This window comes from Alnus glutinosa, chromosome 5 (genome assembly GCF_958979055.1).
Source record: "Alnus glutinosa chromosome 5, dhAlnGlut1.1, whole genome shotgun sequence".
NCBI lineage: Eukaryota > Viridiplantae > Streptophyta > Magnoliopsida > Fagales > Betulaceae > Alnus > Alnus glutinosa.
This window is the reverse complement of record NC_084890.1, coordinates 5,576,121-5,599,217: the sequence shown is the minus strand read 5'-3', so window position 1 is coordinate 5,599,217 and position 23,097 is coordinate 5,576,121. Positions and strand designations below refer to the sequence as shown.

The window sequence follows — 23,097 nt, the reverse complement described above, 5'->3', positions numbered from 1 at the left end:
TTTATTTGATATTTTATTCAATGGTGATTTTTACAGTCATGTAAGTCTGAAATGCGGTTAAGGTTAGCGATTATCACCTCTAACCGTAACCGTAACCGCCTTAGGCGGTTAGTCTAATTTGCTAACTCTCTCCGCATCACCTTATTGCGCTGCTATAACCGCTTTTAAAGTTAGGCATTTTTGGCCTGTTTTAGATGGCAGGCCTAAATTGGGCTTGTTTTTTGGGCTAATTCCAGACTTGATACATTAAATATATTCATATACAACAACCATAAAATCCCAAATACAATTAAAAAAAATGAACCAAAGAAAATAAAAAAGAAAGAAAGAAGGAGGGATAATAAGAACAGCAAAATCTGAAATATTAGAGAACATGAGAATGCACGGCTGCCACATTCTGAGATATACTATCATAGTCCATAGAAAATGCAATAGTTCCAACATAATTCCCATATATAGCACAATTTTAGATCATCAAACAGAAATTCCAAAAGGCCAATATTTCTAAATACTCAAATAGTCCAATTCAATGGCGAGAGTCAATCAGTTCTGAGCTCAGTCAATTTAGATTCATAACTTATTGACCCAGATCACAAAATCCTAAAACAAACCACTTTTGAGCTATAGGAACAAAAAAAATAAAACAATTTGAGATTGACGACTAAATGACCCATAACACAAAATCCCAATTAACATGGTAAGGAAGAGAGGGATCAAAACGGAGAGATGAGAGGGGTACTCCTTGACCTTCTTAGCCAAGCCACCAGCACCACCACCACCAAAGGCAGAGAAGCAGAGTCTACGAGCACCTCCTTGACCTCCTTCTTACCATATCCAAAGTTGGCTAACGTTGTGCTCAAGCGGTTTTTGCCTATTGCTGTGAGATTAGTGGCTTTTCCAACTGCCTCTAAAGTTTGTTAGGTGGGAAGCGGATATCAATTAGTGGGTAGTTAATAACTGTCTACCTTTTAAATCTTTTAGTAACGTCAGGAAAAAAGCATTTGAGAATATGTATATCATTCATATTGAAATGAAGATGCTAAGGAACTCGGATTTTCAATAGATCACTTGAATCTAGACCCTACTTTAACTAGGCCTTCCAATCACGAAATTGTTTGAAATTCTTGGCCTTGGAGAAGGCCTAAAAGATAAGTGAAATGGTAATATAATATGTTGAGGTATCAATGTATCTTTTAAGTTAGAAAATTATGCTTATGGGTTTCAAGATAATACAGTTTAATTAATTTCTCGCTCTTGTGACTATTATTCAATGCATATAAGCTTAACTACTTCCACCGTCCTTCACCTTGCCACAGTCCTTCGTGTGTGTGGAAAAATTACAATTTAACTTTCTAAATTGCCAGTCATTTTAGATTGCTAATGCTTGGACTCTGGCCTCCAAACTACCAAAAAGTGTGTAGAAAAATTACAATTTAGCTTTTTAAATTGTTAGCGATATTACAAATAGCCCCATGAATTATCAATGCTTGGACTTTGTCCTCTAAACTACCAAAATGTTTCTCAAAGGTCCAATTTGTCAAAATATAACTATAATACACCTACCACGTGTCATTTTTCAATTAAAAAAAGAAACTAAAAAATTAAAAACTAAAATTTTATTTATTATTATTATTTTAAAAAAAAAAAAAAAAAAAAAAAAAAAATTCCACCACAGGCCACCCCCTATAGTGTGTTGTAATGTCCAGTTTTGAAATTTACAACTCTTTTTACCGCCTTGTCCTGTTCAATTCATTTCTTTATTATGATTACTTTTGTTAACCTTTATACATACATAATACTTAATTAGTTTATATCAAATTTAAACTGTATCTCAACCGAATATGTCCAGTTCAATTTAGTTCTTTTTTTTTTTCGTTTTTTAAATTTTCTTTTTCTTTTTCTTTTTCTTTTTTTTTTTTTAAAAAAAAAATCGTTATTTATTTATTTTTATTTTTAAAAAAAAAAATAGTTTTTTTTTTTAAATTAGTTTTTTCCATTTCATAAGGACATTTTTGTCTTACTAAAAAAAATTAGGGTCATTTTTGTCTTTTTGATGGTTTTAACATGATATTGACATTTTTTAGTAATTTTAACACAATTGGTAGTTTGAGAGACATTGATGGTTGAATGATACTTTGAGGATATATTTGTAAATCTCCCTTTTAAGAAAGAGGGGTGATTTTTGTACAACCATTTTTAAATAACTTTCACACACTCACGATACATTGGTGAGACCTATGCATGTGATTTTCATTATGCATTGTCCCACCAATAAGTCTTAATTATATGAAAATTGTGCGAAAGGCTTCTGAAACAATCATTTTTCTTTAAGAAATAATTTGGAGCCTCAACCAAAACTGTGCTAATCAGTACATGAAACTATAGATATATATGTTTGCCTTTTCTTTTGGACTTTGAGATGCGTCCAGCTAAATGGCGTTTGAAGAAATTGAAGAGAACAAAACGACTTCGTTGAACCATATTCTAGAGGGAAGAACCCGATGACCAGTGGGGTCCCCTCCCTGAGATTCCCTTACACGCAGACCGTCCAAATCCAGGGCATTACAGCGGTCGTCCAACTTAGCTCAAGGTGACTTTAACCATAATAAGCCACTGTTTTTCTAGGTTGTTAATTCCTCGATCAATTGAGGCCGGCCTGTTTTGTTTCACGTGGAGATCTTCAACGTCTTCCATTATTTCAACTCTCATGTGCATGGGTGTGGCCGGTGGGGTCAAAACCGGTCACCTTTGGTATTCGGAGCGGCCAATTAAGCTGTGTTGTTTTTGCTTTGCGGTGGAGAATCACATCAATTTGCCTTTAAACTATATTTGTTTATCTATCAAAGAGAAACGTTTTTTGGTTTAAAAATAGCCATACAACTGCTCTAGTTTTTTTCTTTGTTCTTGTATATACTTTGTAGATAGAACAAAAGAACAAGTTTAGTTGAATCATTTGTTGGTTTTGAGGTGAGCAAAAAAAAAAAAAAAATCTTATAATCAATTTAAATCAATTTTACCTGTAATAATTTTAGCTTTTGAATTTTTATGCAGCACCAGGCTTAGCTCAATGGTTTGAAGCTTGTCACTTTATGGACATGAAGGTCCCAAGTTCGAACCCCATATGAGCCAAATTTTTTATTTTATTTAAATGCTACTGTAATGGGCTACTATATTGGGTTGGGCTTCTGGGTCACAAGATTCCAAATGGGCTACTGTATTGGGCAATTAGGTCAACCCACTTAATCGGGTCAGCCCTCTAGGTCTATGTATAGTGCTGGCCCAAACTAGGTCAGCCCACTTAAATGGCCCAAAACTGCATGGGTTTTAAAAAAAACCCTACCCGAAAATATATCCAACCCAGAAACTTTAATGGGTCGAAACCCTACCCAGTCACCAACCAACCAGACCCATAATGTTCCAGATGGGTTGAAAACCCTAAAAATTGGAACCCTAGCCGCCACCCCTTTATTAAAATACCCATATCAAGATTACGGCAACTCAAAAATAGGCAGTATATCACAATACACAGAATAGTGATAATAATAATAATAAAAAATTGCCATATCAAATTTATGAGTTTTCAAACGTATGTGAACAACAAATTTAATTGTATTCACAAAACATCTACTGGATTGAACAAAAATATGTTCACAAAACTATGATTTAATAACTGAACGTGAACAAAAAAAAACAGACTATGTTCACAGAAATTATGGATTCAACAAAAACTTATTGCTAAACAAAATAGCATAGAAGTTGGCTCTGATACCACATGTTAGAATATATGTAAACATATTGCTTAAACTAACATGCGTAGCTGAAAACAAATAAGACAGGATTCAGGCTTACCTCTAGCCATATTTGCTCGAGCGTTTCCACGATCCATCTGAAGAACAAGAAAAGATTATCTAAGAGATCTTCTAACCTATGCCTATGACTGTATTGCCGTACTGATGGTGTACACAGGCTATTAATTTATAGGCTAGGTCAGGGACCCTCAAATATGGTAAATACCGTATTGTTTCCTTCCATCAAGGAAACAATATTGTTAATTGATTTTTTAAATCAATTAACCGATTCCATATTTACGGTAATCTAAATTAACCATAATACCGTATATTTGTTTATTAAAATATAATAAACGATTCCATATTCCATTACGGTAATTTAATTAATTAAATTACCTAACCGTAATACCGTATATGCTATTTATTTATTAAATATTAATAAATACTTATTTATGTGACATATAGGCTATATATGGAGATAATATCTTACATACTATCTTAAATTACTACCATATAATGTTAAGTCAACTTCTATGTCACGACATAAGGAGAAGAGAGGAAGGAAAAGGAAAGGAAAGGAAGAAAAGGAAAGGGAGAGAGAGGGAGGGGGACAGAAGAGAAAAAAAAGACAAGGAAAGATAAGGAAGAGGGAGGGGGATTTTTTCTTTATCAAAGATAAGGGATAAGATATCTTCATAGCCAACTATAGCATGACATGTATACGATAGTGGATTAAATTTCCTTTTTATTTGAAGGCATCATCTTTTATAAATTACTGTATTTCTCCACCTCATTTTAATTGTGTTTTTTGTTTATTAATGTTTGACCCCATATTTAATCTAACTACAATTTACCACCTACAATTAATTATTTAACACCTTAAAACATATTCATACTAGTTTATTATTCCGGTAAGTGTATATATATGTGTGTGTGTGTGGTCCCACAAATTACTAGGCTTGGACTCTGGTCCCCAAACTACTAAAAAGTTTTTCAAAAGCCTAATTTGTCAAAATATACTTATAATACTCTTGTCACGTGTCATTTTTCAATTAAAAAAATATTTTAAAAAAAATTAAAAAATTAAAAACTACAAAAAAATATATATATATTATTTTTTATTATTATTAATTTTATTTTTTAAATGAAAAAATAAAAAAATTAGTGTTTGGGATGGTAGCCACCCCCTAAGGCCTGGGGTGGATATCTTTGGGTGTATCCTATTTCTTCTTGAGCCGAAAGAAACAGCACTTCGTGTAAGAGAAGAAAGAAAACGAACAAAAAGACCAAAGCCATCCAAAAAATCCCAATTCACCGGAGAAAACAAACAACGCCACCAACAACTTGTTGCTCTAGATTGAAATAACGTGTTTGAATCTTTCCTTGTTTCTTCACTATATGACATTGAGTTTCTCAGTTTAACACGACAGTTGACTTGGAAATTGGATATGGAAGACTAGTAATACAGGCTGAGATTAGAGCAAGTTGGGGGTACCCATGTCATAATTGGTCTCAGCTTTGGGGAATTCATTAACACCACAGACGAAGAATCTACTGAGGTGAGGGATTTTCCTACCCATCTTCCCCATTGAACCGCATTAGAAGACTTTGACTCCTCGACTCTTCAAACCATTTGCTGCACTCATGGTCAAGTGGACACTTGAAGCGTAAAAACTGTTCACGTAATCATGTTAAAATATTGAAAAAAAAGTACGCATTCCTTTTCAAACAAAACAATGTCATCTCTTCTTGTTCGAAATACCAACGTGTCAGCTCTTCTTGTCTTGCTATTCTGCTTTTGTTTAAAGTTTTGCTCTGCCACAGACACCATCACAGCCGCTAAGTTCATCACCGACCCTGAAACCGTAGTCTCTAATGGCGGTGATTTCAAATTGGGATTTTTCAGCCCTGCAAATTCAACCGATCGCTATGTTGGGATATGGTATGCTCAAATTTCAGAGCCCACTGTCATATGGGTTGCTAACAGAAACAAGCCCCTCAAGAATTCCTCTGGAATTCTAACCATATCCGAAGATGGCGATCTGGTGGTATTAAATGGGCAAAAGGAGGTTCTTTGGTCATCAAATTTATCAAGTTCTGTTGTCAATTCGAGTGCCCAGCTTTTAAATTCTGGAAACCTTATCTTGCAAGGAAACACTACAGGGACAATGATATGGGAGAGTTTCCAACATCCTTCTGATACAATGTTGGAAAAGATGGAAATTAGTACTGATGTTAGAACAGGTAAGAAAGTGCAGCTGACATCATGGAAAAGTCCTTCTGATCCGTCCATTGGAAACTTCTCTGGCGGTATTAATGTTGGTAATCTTCCTGAATTTTTTGTTTGGAATGACGGCAACCCATATTGGCGGAGTGGTCCTTGGAACGGCCGGGTCTTTATTGGACTACCGAACATGAATTATGTATATCTTGATGGATTTAGGCTTGTAGATGATAAAGAAGGAACATTCTCTTGCACTTTTTCCATTTCGAACAAGTCTTTCCGACTGAATTATGTCTTGAACGCGCAAGGAATTGTAGATGAAAAATATTCCTACAATGGGGAGGATTGGGTGGTCACGTGGTCAACTTTGGAGACTGAGTGCGATGTTTATGGCAGGTGTGGGGCATTTGGAAGCTGTAATTCAAAGAATTCTCCAATTTGCAGCTGTTTATGGGGGTTTGAGCCAAAGAATACAGAAGAATGGAACAGAGGAAATTGGATTAGTGGATGTGTGAGGAGGACACCATTGCAGTGTGAGAGGATGAACAATGGCAGTGAAAGGGGCAAAGAAGATGGATTTTTGAAACTGACGATGATGAAAGTCCCAGACTTGGCAGATTGGTCATCTACTTCGGAAGAAAAATGTAGAACCCAATGCTTGGAGGGTTGTTCTTGTATAGCTTACGCATATGATACTGGCATTGGTTGTATGAAATGGACAAGAAGCTTATTTGACGTACAGAAATTTTCTACAGGCGGAGCTGATCTTTATGTTCGTTTGGCCTATTCAGAAGTACTTGGTGGGTTGTTGTTTTTGTTTTCTCTCTAAATTTATCTTATTCTTGAAATTTATCGATGTTGCAAAATTGATAATTAAAATTGTATTTCAATCGAACCCAACTTCCAAAGCTAAGGAAGTCCTTGTAAAGATAATTCTGTTTTATTTTGGATGAATTAGTTTGATGTTTTCTCTGATTTACAGACAAGATGGGAAATGTGGCAAAAAAAAAAAAGGGAAATGTGAAAGTAATAGTCACAGTCACTGTGATCATAGTAGTAATATCCACTGGCATCTGCACTTACTTATTGTGGCGTTGGAGTTCAAAACAAAAAGGTAAAATTGTCACTCTGATCTTTGTAGCTACTTACAAAAAAAAAAAAAAAATGATGATATGTAAATTCCTATTAGCTTAGTGAACTAAGAAATGTGACATTTCTACATAGAGATTACTAACTACTATTCTATAAACACTCAGCAACGAAATTTCGTGGTGAAGACAAGCTTGGAGTAAACATGAATCAAGTTAAAATCCAAGAGCTACCATTATTAAATCTTCAGGAGCTGGCAAGTGCAACAAACAACTTCCATCAATCAAATAAGCTTGGCGAGGGTGGATTTGGTCCCGTATACAAGGTAATGGTTGTTGTTGTAGAGGGTTATTGCCTAACAATTTGAATATGTAGTCAGTTGGTTTTTGTTTGTTTATAGGGGAAAATGTCAGATGGACAAGAAATTGCAGTAAAAAGACTTTCAAGAGCCTCCGGACAAGGGCAAGAAGAGTTTATGAATGAGGTGGTGGTGATCTCTAAACTCCAACACCGGAATTTGGTTAGACTCCTTGGCTGCTGTGTTGAAGGAGAAGAAAAGATGTTGGTCTATGAATACATGCCAAACAAAAGTTTGGACGCATTTCTCTTTGGTTAGTTCATTCTGATGCCCTTTGTTAGTATTTTTCAATATTACAATCTAAAATAATCTATGTCGAGAGGCAAAAATGGAATTATATTATTTGGTTGTTGTATTTTGATGTGAGTACTTCACCAAATTACTTGTGTTAAAAACATGATGTTTGCTCACCCTACAAGTTTAATCCGAATGCATTTTCTTTCTCTTGTTTGGTTTGAAAATTTTCATTAGATTCAGTTAAACCAAGACTATTAGATTGGAGAAGACGATTCATCATTATCGAAGGAATTGGTCGAGGTCTGTTGTACCTTCATAGAGATTCTAGGTTAAGGATTATTCATAGAGATCTAAAGGCAAGTAACATTTTGTTGGATGAAGAGCTAAATCCAAAAATATCAGATTTTGGCATGGCTAGGATTTTTGGGAGCAATGAAGATCAAGCCAATACTAAAAGGGTTGTTGGAACATAGTAAGTATATACCTTTGTTTGGCCAAATTCACTAAGATAATAACCCTAATATTTGATATAGCAAGATTTTGATGTGCTTGTTAAAATTCAGCGGCTATATGTCCCCTGAATATGCAATGAGAGGACAATTTTCAGAAAAATCGGATGTCTTTAGCTTTGGAGTGTTGTTACTAGAGATAGTTAGTGGAAGAAGAAACATCAACTTTTGTGATGACGAGCAGGCCATGAGCCTTCTAGGATTTGTAAGTCTCCCCTATCTCATTGCATCATTTTTTAGAACTTCCATTGCATTTTTCTAAGAATTTCAATCTTGTTTCCAGGCATGGAAACTGTGGAATGCAGAAAATATAATGGCATTAACAGACCCGATGATACGAGAACCATGCTTTGAAATGGAAATTTTGAGATGCATACATGTTGGGCTGCTGTGTGTGCAAGATTTTGCTAAAGATAGGCCAACTGTATCTGTTGTTATTTCAATGCTTAAAAGTGAGACTATTGATCTGCCTCTTCCAAAGCAACCTGCATTCACCGAAAGGCAAATTGGCCCAGATGCTGGCTCCCTTAACAATGTTACTGTTACAATAGTTCAAGGCCGATAGCTTGCATGTGTTTGTTTTTTAAACAAAACACACAATCAGCTCTGGTTACAATGGTTATTTATGTAGAAAGACTTTCAGGGTTATATTGCCTTTGGAAGGGGAAGCCTTATCAAATCACCACTAGCCTTTCTTTAGGATTATTTGTACAAGTCTTTGATCTGATTATTTTGGTTTGTGAGCTGCTTGTTCCTGGTCCAATTTATTGTCTATCTAGAGAGGTATTGGGTTATCAATGTGACATATAATATTTTTATGATGAAATATGACATAGAGAGTTTAGGTATTGGAGATTGACACCTTATTTATAGTTTATGAATGATTAATATTTGACTGTGAACATCTTGATTATTATTTGATGAAATGATGAGTCAACGAATCAGTAAGAAATCAATCTGATGTTAGTGTGTGACTCGTGCACATTTCATACCATATATGCATAAAACAGCTTGCTAAAATCCATAATTCACTTTTTTTTCTGAAAATGTTCCTTTGTTATTCTTGTCACACTTTTATGAAAACCCTAAAAAACCTTTGGCTAAACATTTTCTTGTAATTAACTTTCACTAACTCCTTTAATAAAACTTGACTTGCAAAACATACATTTCTGTTTATCATGAAAGTATTCTATAAAACTTACATCATCCATAGAAACACTACATGTTACAATAAACTTTAAAAATGGGTGGCTTATGGGCTTCTTTTCTTTTCTTTGCTTTACTTTATTTTCTCATTGTTAAACTTTTTCTTTCCTTTTATGCTTGTGTGCTGTGTTGAACCCCTAAAGCATAGGTCGTACTTCTTTCGAAATCAACCGTCTAAAGAAAATTGGCCTACTCAACTTCTCTCTACGGTCGCCCTGTATGCCAACTCCCTTTGCTTAGGACTTTGGCGGAAGAAATTTCCAGCACAGGCCACAACCTATAGTGTGTTGCAATGTCCAATTTTGAAATTTATAACCCTTTTTACCACATTGTCCTGTTTGATTCATTTCTTTATTATGATTACTTTTGTTAACCTTAATACATACATAATACTTAATTAGTTTATATCAAATTTAAACTGTATCTCAACCGTACGTTTTCTATCACTAGAACCCTCAATGGCTTACACAAACTTTGCCAATTCTTCCATTAAAAAATGAAATAAACCGAGAAAAAAAAAAAAAAAAGGTGTTAAAAAAGGAGAAAGTGTACATATCCCCTCAAATTACTATTTAATTGTAATGTTCCCCAAACTATCAATTGTGATAATGCCCTCCCTCAGACTATTAAAAATGTGAATATTCTCCCTAATGACAAAAAGACCCTTCATAAAATTATTAAATATTTTTTTAAAAAAATATATAAAATAAAAAAAGTTATAAAAAAAGTTATAAAAAAACAAAAAAAATAAAATAAAACTTTTTTGTTTTTTTTTAAAATTTTTTTTTATAGTTTTTAATTTTCTTTTTTTTTAAAAAAAAAAAATATTTAGTTCTCTTTTCGTTTTTTAAATTTTTTTTTTTTAAAAAAAAAATAGTTATTTATTTATTTTTTTTATTTTTTTTTTTTTCATTTCATAAGTACATTTTTGTCTTACTAAAAAAATTATGGTCATTTTTGTCTTTTTGATGATTTTAAGGGGACATTGACATTTTTTGGTAATTTGAGAAAAAACATTAACACAATTGATAGTTTGGAAAACATTGACGGTTGAATGGTACTTTGAGGATATATCTGTACATTTCCATTTTAAGAAAGATGGGTGATTTTTGTACAACCCTTTTTGCATAACTTCTACATACTCAAAACACAATAGTGGGACTATGCATATGGTTTTCACTATGAATTGTCCCACCAATAAGTCTTAATTGTGTGGAAGTTGTGTAAAAAAGTTCTGAAACAATCATTTTTCTTTAAGAAATAATTTCGAGCATCAACCAAAACTGTGATCATCAGTATATGAAACTATATACATATGTTTGCCTTTTTCTTTTGGACTGCGAGAGGCGTCCAGCTAAGCTAAGTGGCGTTTGAAGAAATTGAAGAGAACAAAATGACTCCGTTGAACCATATTCTAGAGAGAAGAACCCGATGACCAGTGGGGCCCTGTCCCTGAGATTCCCTTACGCGCAGACAGTCCAAATCCAGGGCATTACAGCGGTCGTCCAACTAAGCTCAAGATGACTTCAACCATAAGCCACTGTTTTCTAGGTTTGTTAATTCCGAAATCAATTTAAATCAATTTTTTGAGTAAATTATGAGTCTCAGTCTTCCTATAACTAAGAAGGGATTATGTGCCCAAACATGTTTTTTTGTGCAAAAATTGTGATTCTCCTCCATGTGCCAAACTTGAGCTCAATATCTCACCGACATACATGATGTCGAGCAATAGGGACGGGATCCCGTGCAAAACTATTCTACATGAAAACTTGTAACGTCCCGCCCTAAAATTTTGATAAGTAACGTCCCGCCCTAAAATTTAAGGGTGAATTGTGAAATTTTCTCAATTAATCATGATGAGCTATTTCTACATTCTTAAAATGATTATCACAATGAAAATACCTGTAGTTATTTTTAGCTTTTGAATTGACCTAATAAACATATCAAACAAAACTAACCAGTGTTTATATCATTACTCGATATCAATATCTTAAATTACTACCCCATTGATCTATGTCGAGCATTCAGCCTCCTCAAACCAAGTACAACAAAATTGAGAAATATAAATTGGAAAACATAAGGGTTGAAGCAGAAAAGAAACCAAACATACGGGCATCACATGCAAAGCATTTCAATATTAAAATCCCAAAATAAAGTGGAACAGAAATTGATGCTCACAACTCCGATTTTTGTAACATACTATTTTCCTCTATTGCCTATCAGACCTTATAACTATTGTTACTAAAATATAAATAACAACCTTTAATGACAAATACCACCTAGACTTCTTCAGCAGAATGGTGAATCTTACACACATTTACATCAGAAGAATGAACTCATTTGAAAAGGACTGCGAGCTACTAATATAATGTCATTAGCACATTATGATGGTATATATGTTGTGAATACATGATTTTAATGTACTTTCCACGTTTTTGTATGAAATGCTCTCACATTTACAAATAGTAAGATGGTCCCGGGAATCATAGGTACTCAACTTCTACCTTCTCTACTGGAACTGGCGGAGAAGCAGTAGCAGGTTTGGAGGCAGGCGGATTATTCACAGCCTGCACTTCATTTGGAGCAGTTTCAGCATTATTTTTGCTGGTTTAGGAGCGCCTCTCCACTCCCAAACAGATAGCCCAATGAACTCTGTCCTCCACCGCTGCTAACTCCTCGGCCCATGCTCTCCCAAATCTTATAGAAAGAAGAACTCAAAAACCTGACATCCAAGCAAATAAAAAAAAAATAAAAAAAAAAATGGAATCCAGAACAAAATGTAAAGAAAATAACATAAATCATGCCATTTCATGCAAACGCCATCCAGAGAGCTTGAACACTTTATCAAAATTCACCTCGACCTCTTTAACTAGTACACAACATATATGCTCTATCATACAGAAGTGAGTCAATTTTACAAAACATAGAATACTTAACATCAAGCAATAATATTAAGGTTGATGATAACTTTGTTCCAACTTCCTACCTTTACTCTTTTCTCTTTTCTCTTTTTGACCTTTAATATGGTCGTCTTCTTCTTCTTCTTTTCCTTCTTTTTTTCCCCTCTTTTTGGTTTTTTTGGTGCATGCATTTGGAAGTTGGAACAAAGTTATCATCAGCTATCAAGTTTTTAAAAATAGTTAAATTAAATAAATGATTGTTTTCATTCTTCTAGATAGATAAAAAGAAGTGTAAAATTTATTATTTAATCCCTGAAATTCACATATGGGTCTTACATATTAAATAATATATATCTCACAAATTGTGTTGACTTTTTTGTTTACTTATCAAAAAATAATATATATATATATATATATATATATATATATATATATATATAGAAGATAAAAGAATGACACTAAGCACATCTCAATTAAAAAATTGTGAATCCGGTTCCATGTTTGTTAAAACACTTTTTTTGAGTTTAAAAAAAATGATAAAATTGGTTTATGAGTTTTGTTGGGTTATAAAATTAGTCATTTTGTCATCTGTCATCAGGCTTGTTTGCCACTTGTAAAAAAATCTATGTAAGACCTATCAAGCGTTGCCACGTGTACATTTTTTTTACCATATCAGCATATATCCTTAAAAAAAAAAGAGTGCAATACGCATATTTTACTTGTATTTATACAAAGAGAACTTGGTGGTTTTCCGGTGAGTTTCTTCCTTATTTTGCTGGAGCCCTGTTGTAGTCATCTAGGATTCAATCATCTGTAATTGCAATACGCGTCTATACTGGTATTTATACAAAGCTGTACCATTTGATAATTGATAAATAACAGTGAAGGAAACATTTCCACAAACATCTCTCGTGCTTCTTTACAGCCAACAAGGCTTTCTTCAGAGAACGTGCCCCCAGCAATTGGAAGCATATCTGTTACCATTCATTTGGCATGCCATAGATCGAGGTTGAGCAAATGGGTACAAAACAGGGTGCAGTTCCACTCTCATTTGATTAGAGCAAGTTACCATATTTTCATAAGGACCATGTTTCCTATAACATTTAGCCATATTCAAAATTAGGATGAAAAATACAAATAATACTATCACCAAATTTACCTCATTATCCTTTTAATACGAGTATTTGCTTACTTATCGTGCCTACGGATTCAGCCTATAATTTTAAGGGTCAAAAGTGTGTTTTTAAATAAGATCGCGAAAAGTGTTTAGAAAAAATGTGTTGTTTCAAACCGCAAGAAAGATAATGTATTTTTAAGAACACGCAACTTTTAATGCTGAATTGCCATTTTATTAAATATTTAATTATCACATTTTGAAACTATTGAACCAAACGAACACTTAACAGAAGTGAAATACGATTGATAGATGCTCATTGGTACTATCAAGCTTATAAAAAATATATGTAAACATCCTATACAGATTGAAAGATGCCAGAGGTACACCATATACATAATAGCTACAGGCCTACAATAAGGGAGCAACGGCATATGCATGCACATGATCATGATAGATTGTGGTTGCTTAACTCCAAATCTCTGACAAGACATGCACAATGCTGCTTATTATAGAGATATGATATGTTGCAACTCCATGACACAATTATTAATTTTTTTTTATTAAACAAAAAATCACAAAATCATGTAAACGGGTTGAGGTCTGGTTTTGTGTTTTTTATTTTAAAAAATAATAATAAATAAAGAAATTATAAAAAAAAAAATCAATAGTTGTGTCTTTGGGTGGCAAAATATCATTTCTCGCTTACCATATACCTGCCACAATGTGCCAGATATTTATCACGCCAGGCTTTGGTACAATCCTATTCAGGCATGCTTGGTGGAATTTGTGATATATCTACTAGTATTTTGTGCAGGGACTGAGGCCTTGAGAAGAAAGGTGCATGATCAAAACCTTTTAGCCAAAACACTGCTTCTGGGGGATTTGTGTGTACCATCTTCTCCTGTAGAGAAACGGATATGGCACAATCTTCTTGAGTAACTATATAGAATCTCCGAACAGAGCCAAAGTTCACTTCAGAAAGTGAGAGCTTCTCCATAACTGGTGCAAAAGGAATTGACCACATTGAAACTAATGCCAATGAAACATCCTGGACATGGAGAATGACACTTTCAAATTAGACCCGGTCTGTTTCCAACAGTTAAGAATGTTAAAATATTAATTAAATGATTAAATTAACTATTTCCTACCAACTTAAGGTTTTGGGATAAGTGATTCGCCATTACTTATCAGTTTAAATTTTTAGGATAATTGATGATTCAACAATAACAATGTTATAGACGTACCTTAGCAGGACTTTGATTGAACAAGAAGTCTTTCACCAATGCTTTGTCAAGCTCAATAGCAGTTGGAGGTTGATCTTTCCCGTTTCCATACAAAAATGTTTGAGCTTGTTGCATCAGATCATTTGAGCCCGCCTGTAACAGACTAATGAGTTTAAGCATATCAAACTAAAAGAATTAAGGGATGAAAGAAGAAAGCAGATAAAGGGTTTCCCTTGTTACAGTTATTAATGAACTAAAGATGCATAATTTTATGAGCCCAAGATAATGAGTGCCGGACAACCTGTTGGGAAAACACATGAAGGGTACTCTGCCCACTACTCAACATTGCTGCAGCTATAAAAATCGCTTTTGAGATTTTGGAGGGAAACAACTCCATTACATATGAAATACAAGCACCACCGAAATCATGTCCCACCAAGATCACCTGTATTTAGAAGAAAAATTTTAGTTCTTCTAAATGAAACATCTCCAGCTTTACTGCTATAGGAATACTGTGATAGATTTAATAATATTAAAAATTGACATATAATGGATCAGTCTATGTGAATGCTGAATTTAATTTCAATTATTTCACCACAATGCTATAAAGTTTCTTAATTTTGCAGAGGCAAGTGAAATTTACATGAACATTTTGTCCACCTGAATAGTAGAGTCTATATATAACAAAAGAAAATATTCATTTCAAATTGAAATGTGAGAAGCTTGGAATTTTTTTTTAAAGCCTGAAGAAAGGAGAGAAACAGGGCATGGAATCTATACACAAATAGAGAATGAAATAGCATATTAAGAGTGGGAAAGTGAGGATAAGTCACAAAATGGTAACTGTCGAATCATCCCTTTCTGTGCTAGTCATTGCTGTCTAAGATTATAACCATATGAAATTTTTATCCTTGTAAATTGCAATTGAAAGTAAAAAAACTAAGCCCAACTTATCAAATAACACCAGAGCTCAGGCATTGACAATATTCACCCTATAGGCATATATAAATACAAACAGTGATAGTGCACTACTAGACAGAGAGAGAGAGAGAGAGAGAGAGAGAGAGAGCAAAAACCTTTTCCCCATCTCCTAGTTTCTCTAGGATATCAGTAAGTGGCTTTACGTATTGTGCAAGAGTGGCAATGCTGTTTGTATCAAATGAATGAACTCCAGAGCCCGTTAAGTCAACTGCATCAACTCTGTATCCGCTTTCTTCCAAAAGTGTCATAGTTTTATACCAACACCAGGCACCAACGCAGGGAAAGCAGAGGATCAACCAAAACTCATTCTTAATTTGCCATAAACAGAATATAATTCCAAGACTCATTCTTAAGGGATCATTTTACCCTCTTAGTTGGTTCTTGTTTTGGTCTCCTTGGGCCACTGTTTTCTATCCCAAATCTTCCCACAGGATGCAGCCCATTGACTAGCCCATTTACTTATCCCAAGATTGTTTTGCAATGTTACGCATTTGTTTTGTCTACCACTTTGATTTAGAAACCAGATGGTTAAAATTGAAGCTTTCAGTCTCAAGGGCTTCTTAGTGTAGGTGAGTCATATAATGGGTGGGCTTCAACCCTAAGCATATTATAGCAACCAACAAAATGCAGCATCCAAGCAGCCCCTACGGCCTTCCAAGCAAGTACCATATATTTTCTAATTATAATAAAATACACCTTCTAAGTCTACATATCCCTAGTTGTGACTATGAAAAAGTTCGAACCTCAAGGAAAAAAAAGAAGCTTGGGCGGCATGAGCTGCAGCTTTAGCAAAGGTGGTTTTTGAGCATCCTGGAGGCCCATGCAGAAGAATTCCACGTACTGGAGACATTCCCAGCCCCGCAAATGCAGCAGAATGTTTAATAGGCCACTCAACAGCTTGCTGGAGCTTTTTCTGCCCATGAATAAATAAAGATATCCTTAAAAGTTCCATCAGACCTTCAATGCAAAATGTGAATTCTATATTACAAACCTTCAAATCATTTTTTTTTTTTTTTTTTTTTTTTTTTTTTTTATGAATACAAACCTTCAAATCTTTTAATCCTCCAATATCTTCCCAAGTAACCTTTGGGATTTCCACAGTAACACCTCTAGTTATGCTTGGCCCAACAATGGATCTAGCATGTTTCCAGTCTTCCATTGTTAAGCTGAGCACAGCAGCATTTTCATTTGCATCAGAAGACCTAACTGCAAACATAGTAGCCTCACGACATAAAGCTTCCAAATCAGCACCAACATAGCCATTGCAAGACGCAGCTATAGCCCGTAAGTCAACATTGGGATCCAAAGGAACCTTCTTTGTGTAGAGCTGAAGAGTAATTAACACAAATGATTTTGTACCCTTAAGCCAATAATAGTGTGATTACCTATCAAATATTCAATTAAACTAGCTAAAAAAAACTAGGGCTAAAACACATTTTGGCTGTCCAAGTTTTGCAGTCAATTAGATCCCAATACTTATAGATCTAGCGAACTCAACTCTGAAGTTTCAGAATGTTGCCAATTTGATACTTTTATCCATTTCCGTCAATTTGTTTTTCTTTTCTTTTTCCAAATAAATCATTTTCATCAATATACTGTTGTGAAATTGTCATGCGAGAGGCACATGACTTTCAAAACTATGCCATATTGGTAAATGAAACAATGAAACTTCAGGGTTAAGATTGCTAAAGTTAGGATAACATGGGCCAAATTGAAAGCAAACCTAAATTGAACAAACCAAAATATATTTTAATGGATAAATCAATAGTTGTCCCAAAAACTTAAGTTCATGGAAAATAGCAAATTTAATTATTTAATCAAAAAAACTTAATACACCCTTCACGTGTGGGTTCAAACCCCCTTTAAATAAGTGAGACATAATAAATGAAATATTTAGCTAAAATAAGAGGTAAAGTATAGAGTCAAGATTAAACTCAAGACCATTACTCTGATGTCATGATTAATTAACTCCCAAAGTAGCTTATGAAAAATAGTGAATTTAATCATTTAATTAAAATATTTTCTGACATTGTCCAGAAATTAAATTTAATCTCAAACGCTATTGACAAGCAGTTTGAGAGGCTGATGGGTGTCACTGAACAATGGACCGAGGGATAGCTCACAAATTTAACAGATTCATGCTTACCTTTTGAATTTGAAAGCGCTCCTCCTCCGTAGGCGTAGTAACTTCAATTTCAGCATCAAAATGCCCTGATCTTCTAAGTGCAGGGTCAATTGCATCCACTCTTTGTACATAGAAACAGATATTAAAAACACATCCAAAGTTTTAGACGGAGTACAAATTCAAATCAAGTTAAATATTGGAAAGAACTGGAAATTACATGATATTGAACCTATAGTAGTGTTCATAATGCTGCCATTAACAATTGAATAGCCATAAGTTCAATAGAAGATTAGCTAGGTATTTACGATGGTGTTCATATGAAATTTATAAGAAATCATTGGAAATTTGAACCACAACAAAATAACAGCTCATAACTCTTAATAAGCCCTTAGATACTGAAATAAGCTTTTACATAGCATGGCAGTAATATACATCTAAAAATTTCCATGCCGTTTAATTTGAGTGATTCCCAGGATCAAGATAGATCGGGAAAAAAAAAAAACCCAAAATTGACTTTATCTCCAGCTAGAAAGCTACACAAAATGTGATACGGCAAACTGTGGTCATATATTTCAAAAACTCTAGGTATATTTGATAAGTTGACACCATATTATACTATATATTAGACAAAATAAAACTCTTTAGGAAAAAACTCATATAGATATGTAATAGTCAAGTTTCGTAAGAAAACAGAGCTGCAGAAACTCTACAGAGATGCGAGAGACAATAACCTGTTAGTGGATGCAACTACAACAACTTGTGTTGCAGAAGTTGAGGAAGTTTTATTGGAGTCCATTAGTGTAAAGAGTTGCGAGGCTACACGAACATCTTGCTCCCTTCTGCATTTGAAACATAACTTAATGATTGTCACCTGTTCACAATTCAGCCAGATGGCATGCTCCACATAACCTTATAGATAGACAATAAATATGACATATGATGTTTTTTTCAATATAAGTAAATATAACATATGACATTATCTCTGCATTGTGAATAAAATGTCAATGCACAAGCGCACACAGAAAATAGTAAAAGAGATAAGTATTGCAAAGCAGATAGGGATCATAAAAGCTTGAGATTTTAGCCACAAGAAATATAATCAAGATTACATCCAAAGTAGTTAGAATAAGTTCACTGCAATAAAAAAAGAAAACATCAGTTGATCTCTTGGCTCTTAGGATCAACATCATCCACACTTCAATTACCATGATTTGATACTCACAGGACCACAAGACCCTACCTTTGAATAGAGCCTAAAGGAACTATAATAATTTGAAAATTTATTCTGACTCCAAAAGGCCTGAAAACTCAAACGAATCCAACCTAACAAAGCCCTGATTTGCAACTCTCCCAAACATCATATATTTTAGTAACTATGTGCCCACCTCGACCCATCTCACATCATACGCCACAACCCAAAGAGAAAAATTGAAAAATTAAACACTCCTCTTGTCCTTAGAGCACCTTCGGATATCTCAATTTCTATATAATACTTACTTTTTTACCCTGAATATTAATAGAAAGCACAGTTTATGAAGTCATGGGATTTAAGGATGAGGTAAAGATTCATCAAAGTACTCTTTAACATCATCTCCACACCTGGAATCACGACGAGGACAAAGTGCATCTCTTTCATCAATAAAGATAACTGATGGCTTGCCCATCATTGCATGGTATGATGCCTCTGAAAAGGCCTCCCGCAGGACACTCTCACTCTCTCCAGCATGTGCCTTATGGACAGAATGTGGACTGCAGAACATACCCACAAATAAAATTAATCACAAAATGATGAAACAAATAAAAAAACTTAATGACGTAAAATTATAAACCTATAACAGTTAACGAATAATGAAATGATCGTAAAACCAATTGTTTCCACACCATAACAAATGACAGAGTCTACAAAAGTCAAAGCAAACAACACCTCAACGAGGTGATCATGCAGTACCTGATAATGGTTAAATGAGCACCACATTCCCGAACAACTGCCCGTACCAAGCTTGTCTAGGATATAAGAAAATTAAAAATTAACAATCATATGACTTCAACTACAAACATGCAAAACCAAGACATTGTCTCATCACCAACTATAGACAGAGACATCATGCAGGCAATTAGAGAATCTGAATTCAAAACATGGAATCAGTTGTAAATCCTATCCTTACCATTCCCCGCATAGAATAACCCTCCATTTGGTTGCGCAAAAGAAAGAGTAACGGAAAATTGGCTCAAAAAAAATTTAGCACAAACTTTCGCTTCGTTTTTAGTATCTCCTTTACTTTCTGAGAACCAAACATAACCAACGAAATTGCAAATGGCATTTTCAGGGACAAACCAGCTTCCATTACTCAACAAGAACTCTAAAAATTTGCATGAACCAATGATACCCAATGTCACTTTACCAATACTTCAACAGTTCCATGGAAAGCAGAAATATCTCTTCCCTAATACTGCATTAGTGCATTTGCATCAACAAAAAAAACACACACACACACACATACACGTTCTCCATAAGACTCCATTTTCTTCGACATAAAATCTTTTGAGGAAGGATTTATCCATATTCAAATGGCAAACAGGATAAAAGAATCCTCAAACTTCACTGCAAAATACAGATTCGCATAAACACACCCTTTTTCTTTTCTCTGGGAAAATTAAATGGAGCCCAATTTACACTAGAACACATTTAAGGGTTTCGACTAAACGAGCCAATGAAGAAGAAATAAATACATTTCCCGTGCCCGGTGGACCGTACAGGAGCAAACCTCGAGGCCACTGGAAGCAAAAGCAGAAACCAATTAACACAGAAAACTAAAGCCTGGAGAGCTTCGGCGTTCCCGGCAACCTCTTCCTCTGCTCACCACTGCTTCTTGCTGTTGTTGTCATTATAGCTGCTGGTGCTGCCATGGCTTTCCATGTGAGCACCAAGTGCGGTCACAGACACACAGAGTGTGTGGGGGTTTTGAGATTTTAGGGGACGCTGAGGAATACGGAGAAGCAGTCGTGGTTTAAGAAAACTTACAGAATTTTTTCTAACAACATAGACTTTTATTTTTTTTCTTAGCCAGAGAGTTTTTAGTCACTTTGTCAAAATATATTAATCCTCAAATCTAACTTGAATTATTTGAATCTCTTTAATAATTCTGAAGAAACTAAATATTAAAACCAGCAGGCAAACGGACCACGCGAAGCCCATATTAAATTGATGAGACTTTTAATTATAATAATATGATAGTAAAAATTAACTATTTATTATTTTTTTACAAATTCTTACCGATATAAAGGTTGAATTTAATTAAAATGCCATTTTAATTTATGATATTATGATAGTTGTGTAAAAGTTTATTAGTCTTATTCACTCTTAAAAGACGCTTTAAGAGAGGAAAGGGCATCATGACTTATGTCCAATGAATCAGCTCTGATATCATGTAAAAGTTCATGGACCATACTTATTTTGAAAAGACGCTTTGAGAGATGAGGGGGTGTCCATGCTTATAAAGTTTCTAGGTCATATATATCTTGGTGATGCGGGACACTTTAACACACCCATCATCTGTGGTAACTTTGGCCAAACACGTGTTCATCGTCGGGAGGGATAGGCATATCATCGTCCAAGAAATCCGTTTTGATACCATGTAAAAGTTTATGAGTCTTACTAATTCTCAAAAGACATTTTGAGAGAAGAGACACCAGGTGAAGGAAATCTTAGCGGTGTAAGACACTTTAACACGCCATCTCAAATCTAACTTGAATTATTTGAATCTCTTTAATAATTCTGAAGAAACTAAATATATTTTATGATAAATCTCTACTTATCTTAAAAATTAAGTTACTAAAAAATAATAAATTTAATTTCTTAATTAATATTTTAACATTGTTCATAAATATATTGATGTAAATAAAAAAATAAATCATTACAGCTAACCTACTAACAAAAAGAAGTGCGACCTTTTTTGAATGCCCAATATATTTATTTATTTTAAAAGAAAAATAGAAACTAAAATTAGAGTATTTCAATATTATGGCATTTAAAATATTTTTAAACTTATTAGAATGATCTTAAGTACTCAGAAGGTGCTTGCAAAAGTGTTTAGCATTCTGAAAACGGAAATTTGTCGCCTTAATTAAAGAGTAGGAATATTACAGTACGCATTACGAGAGTATTATGAAGTCGATAGTTTTGAGTAGTAAAGATGACATTGCTTTCATGTTTCAACATAATTCTGACTGCCATAGTTTTGAATTTTATAACTTTATATTTGGTTGTCTTTTTCCTAATTATGTCCCCTTGAAAAAATCGGTGGGGTTAGAAATACAATACACAACGGAATAAATTATTCGATACCTTTTATGAATCGAAATAAATTTGATCTTATGTAGTTATTGAACATGCTTTGTTCTTAAATTCTTCAATGTCTTTCTTCTCTCGAATGGTAGAACATACTATTATAGCACTAGTAGCAGTCTCCTTATATTGGTTTTCTTCCCTAAATATAGGAAAAATTTCACAAAAAAACTCAAAAAAAATTCTACAATAGTCACCCTATATTTAGATAATTCGGTTGGGTAGCAACAGTGCTACCCAATCGAATATTTTATTCACATAATCACTACAACGGACATCCTCATTCCTCATTCACGCTTTTCTCTCTCAATTCTCTCTCCTCCCGATACTCATGCGACTCCTCCCGCGGGCCACCGCCGGCCCATACCCACCACCGCAACCATATCCACCCCCGCCACCTCCTTGCCCACCAGATCTCTCATTGCCAGCCCATACCCACCTCCCAAAAGTCATTTTTCACACAGGATGCTCGGAGTCGCCCCGCCAATTAAGAAACAGTGTCGTCTCCCAATGCCTGATTTTACATGTTGAAATCATCATCACCGCTTCATAGCCATTTGATTTTACAAAACCAAACAGAGATAGAGAAAGTGTATGTGTGTGTCGGAGAGAAAGAGAAATAGAGAGGATCCTTTGTTGTATGGAAGGCGATTTCGGTAATTAAGCAAATCATCGGCTCCGCCCATTCAGGCAAATCATCATTTGTCGTATGGAAGGTGATTTTGGTCAGGGTCTTGCTCATTGTGGAGCCTTGGGAACAAGCTTGGCAGTGAGGTCGCCGTCAGAGATGGAGAAGTGATGAGGTGAGGACTGGGCTGAGGTGAAGACCCAGGGCGACGTTGCTTCTGGAATCAAGATAAAAAATAAATAATTAAAATAATTAAAAAAAAAGTAAGTAAAAATTAATATTTAATTGATATAGAGAAAATTAAGGGAATCTATTATGGGGTATTTTTTTATAGGGAAGCAAAAAGTAATTTTGTTCCCTAAACATA

The 23,097-nt window shown here is 34.4% G+C and overlaps 2 protein-coding genes and 1 pseudogene across 2 annotated transcripts; 1 reads left to right on the top strand and 2 right to left on the bottom strand.

Annotated features, from left to right (window-relative positions):
* The first annotated feature begins 5,524 nt into the window (after positions 1-5,524).
* Positions 5,525-9,054, top strand: LOC133868877 (G-type lectin S-receptor-like serine/threonine-protein kinase At1g11330). Its single transcript, XM_062305883.1, has 6 exons — positions 5,525-6,812; positions 7,269-7,426; positions 7,502-7,712; positions 7,931-8,168; positions 8,260-8,410; positions 8,489-9,054. Exons 1-6 carry the CDS (start codon positions 5,525-5,527, stop codon positions 8,768-8,770), a joined length of 2,328 nt encoding a protein of 775 aa, XP_062161867.1. The 3' UTR covers positions 8,771-9,054.
* Positions 9,055-13,736: 4,682 nt separating this feature from the next.
* On the bottom strand, positions 13,737-16,358 carry LOC133868054 (putative methylesterase 11, chloroplastic). The gene is made up of 4 exons (XM_062304858.1): positions 15,728-16,358; positions 14,953-15,096; positions 14,673-14,804; positions 13,737-14,476 (listed from the first exon to the last, which is right to left on the bottom strand). Exons 1-4 carry the CDS (start codon positions 15,977-15,979, stop codon positions 14,189-14,191), a joined length of 816 nt encoding a protein of 271 aa, XP_062160842.1. The 5' UTR covers positions 15,980-16,358; the 3' UTR covers positions 13,737-14,188.
* On the bottom strand, positions 14,963-20,769 carry LOC133868053 (cell division control protein 48 homolog B-like; annotated as a pseudogene).
* Between the last annotated feature and the right edge of the window lie 2,328 nt (positions 20,770-23,097).

Coding starts and splice junctions, on each gene's coding strand:
- LOC133868877 (XM_062305883.1), top strand. CDS start 5,525: ATGTCATCTCTTCTTGTTCGAAATACCAACGTGTCAGCTCTTCTTGTC. Junction 7,427..7,501: donor GATTTGGTCCCGTATACAAG/GTAATGGTTGTT, acceptor GTTTGTTTATAG/GGGAAAATGTCAGATGGACA. Junction 8,169..8,259: donor AAAAGGGTTGTTGGAACATA/GTAAGTATATAC, acceptor GTTAAAATTCAG/CGGCTATATGTCCCCTGAAT.
- LOC133868054 (XM_062304858.1), bottom strand. CDS start 15,979: ATGAGTCTTGGAATTATATTCTGTTTATGGCAAATTAAGAATGAGTTT. Junction 14,805..14,952: donor TTCATGTGTTTTCCCAACAG/GTTGTCCGGCAC, acceptor AGTCTGTTACAG/GCGGGCTCAAATGATCTGAT. Junction 14,477..14,672: donor TCAATCAAAGTCCTGCTAAG/GTACGTCTATAA, acceptor CTCCATGTCCAG/GATGTTTCATTGGCATTAGT.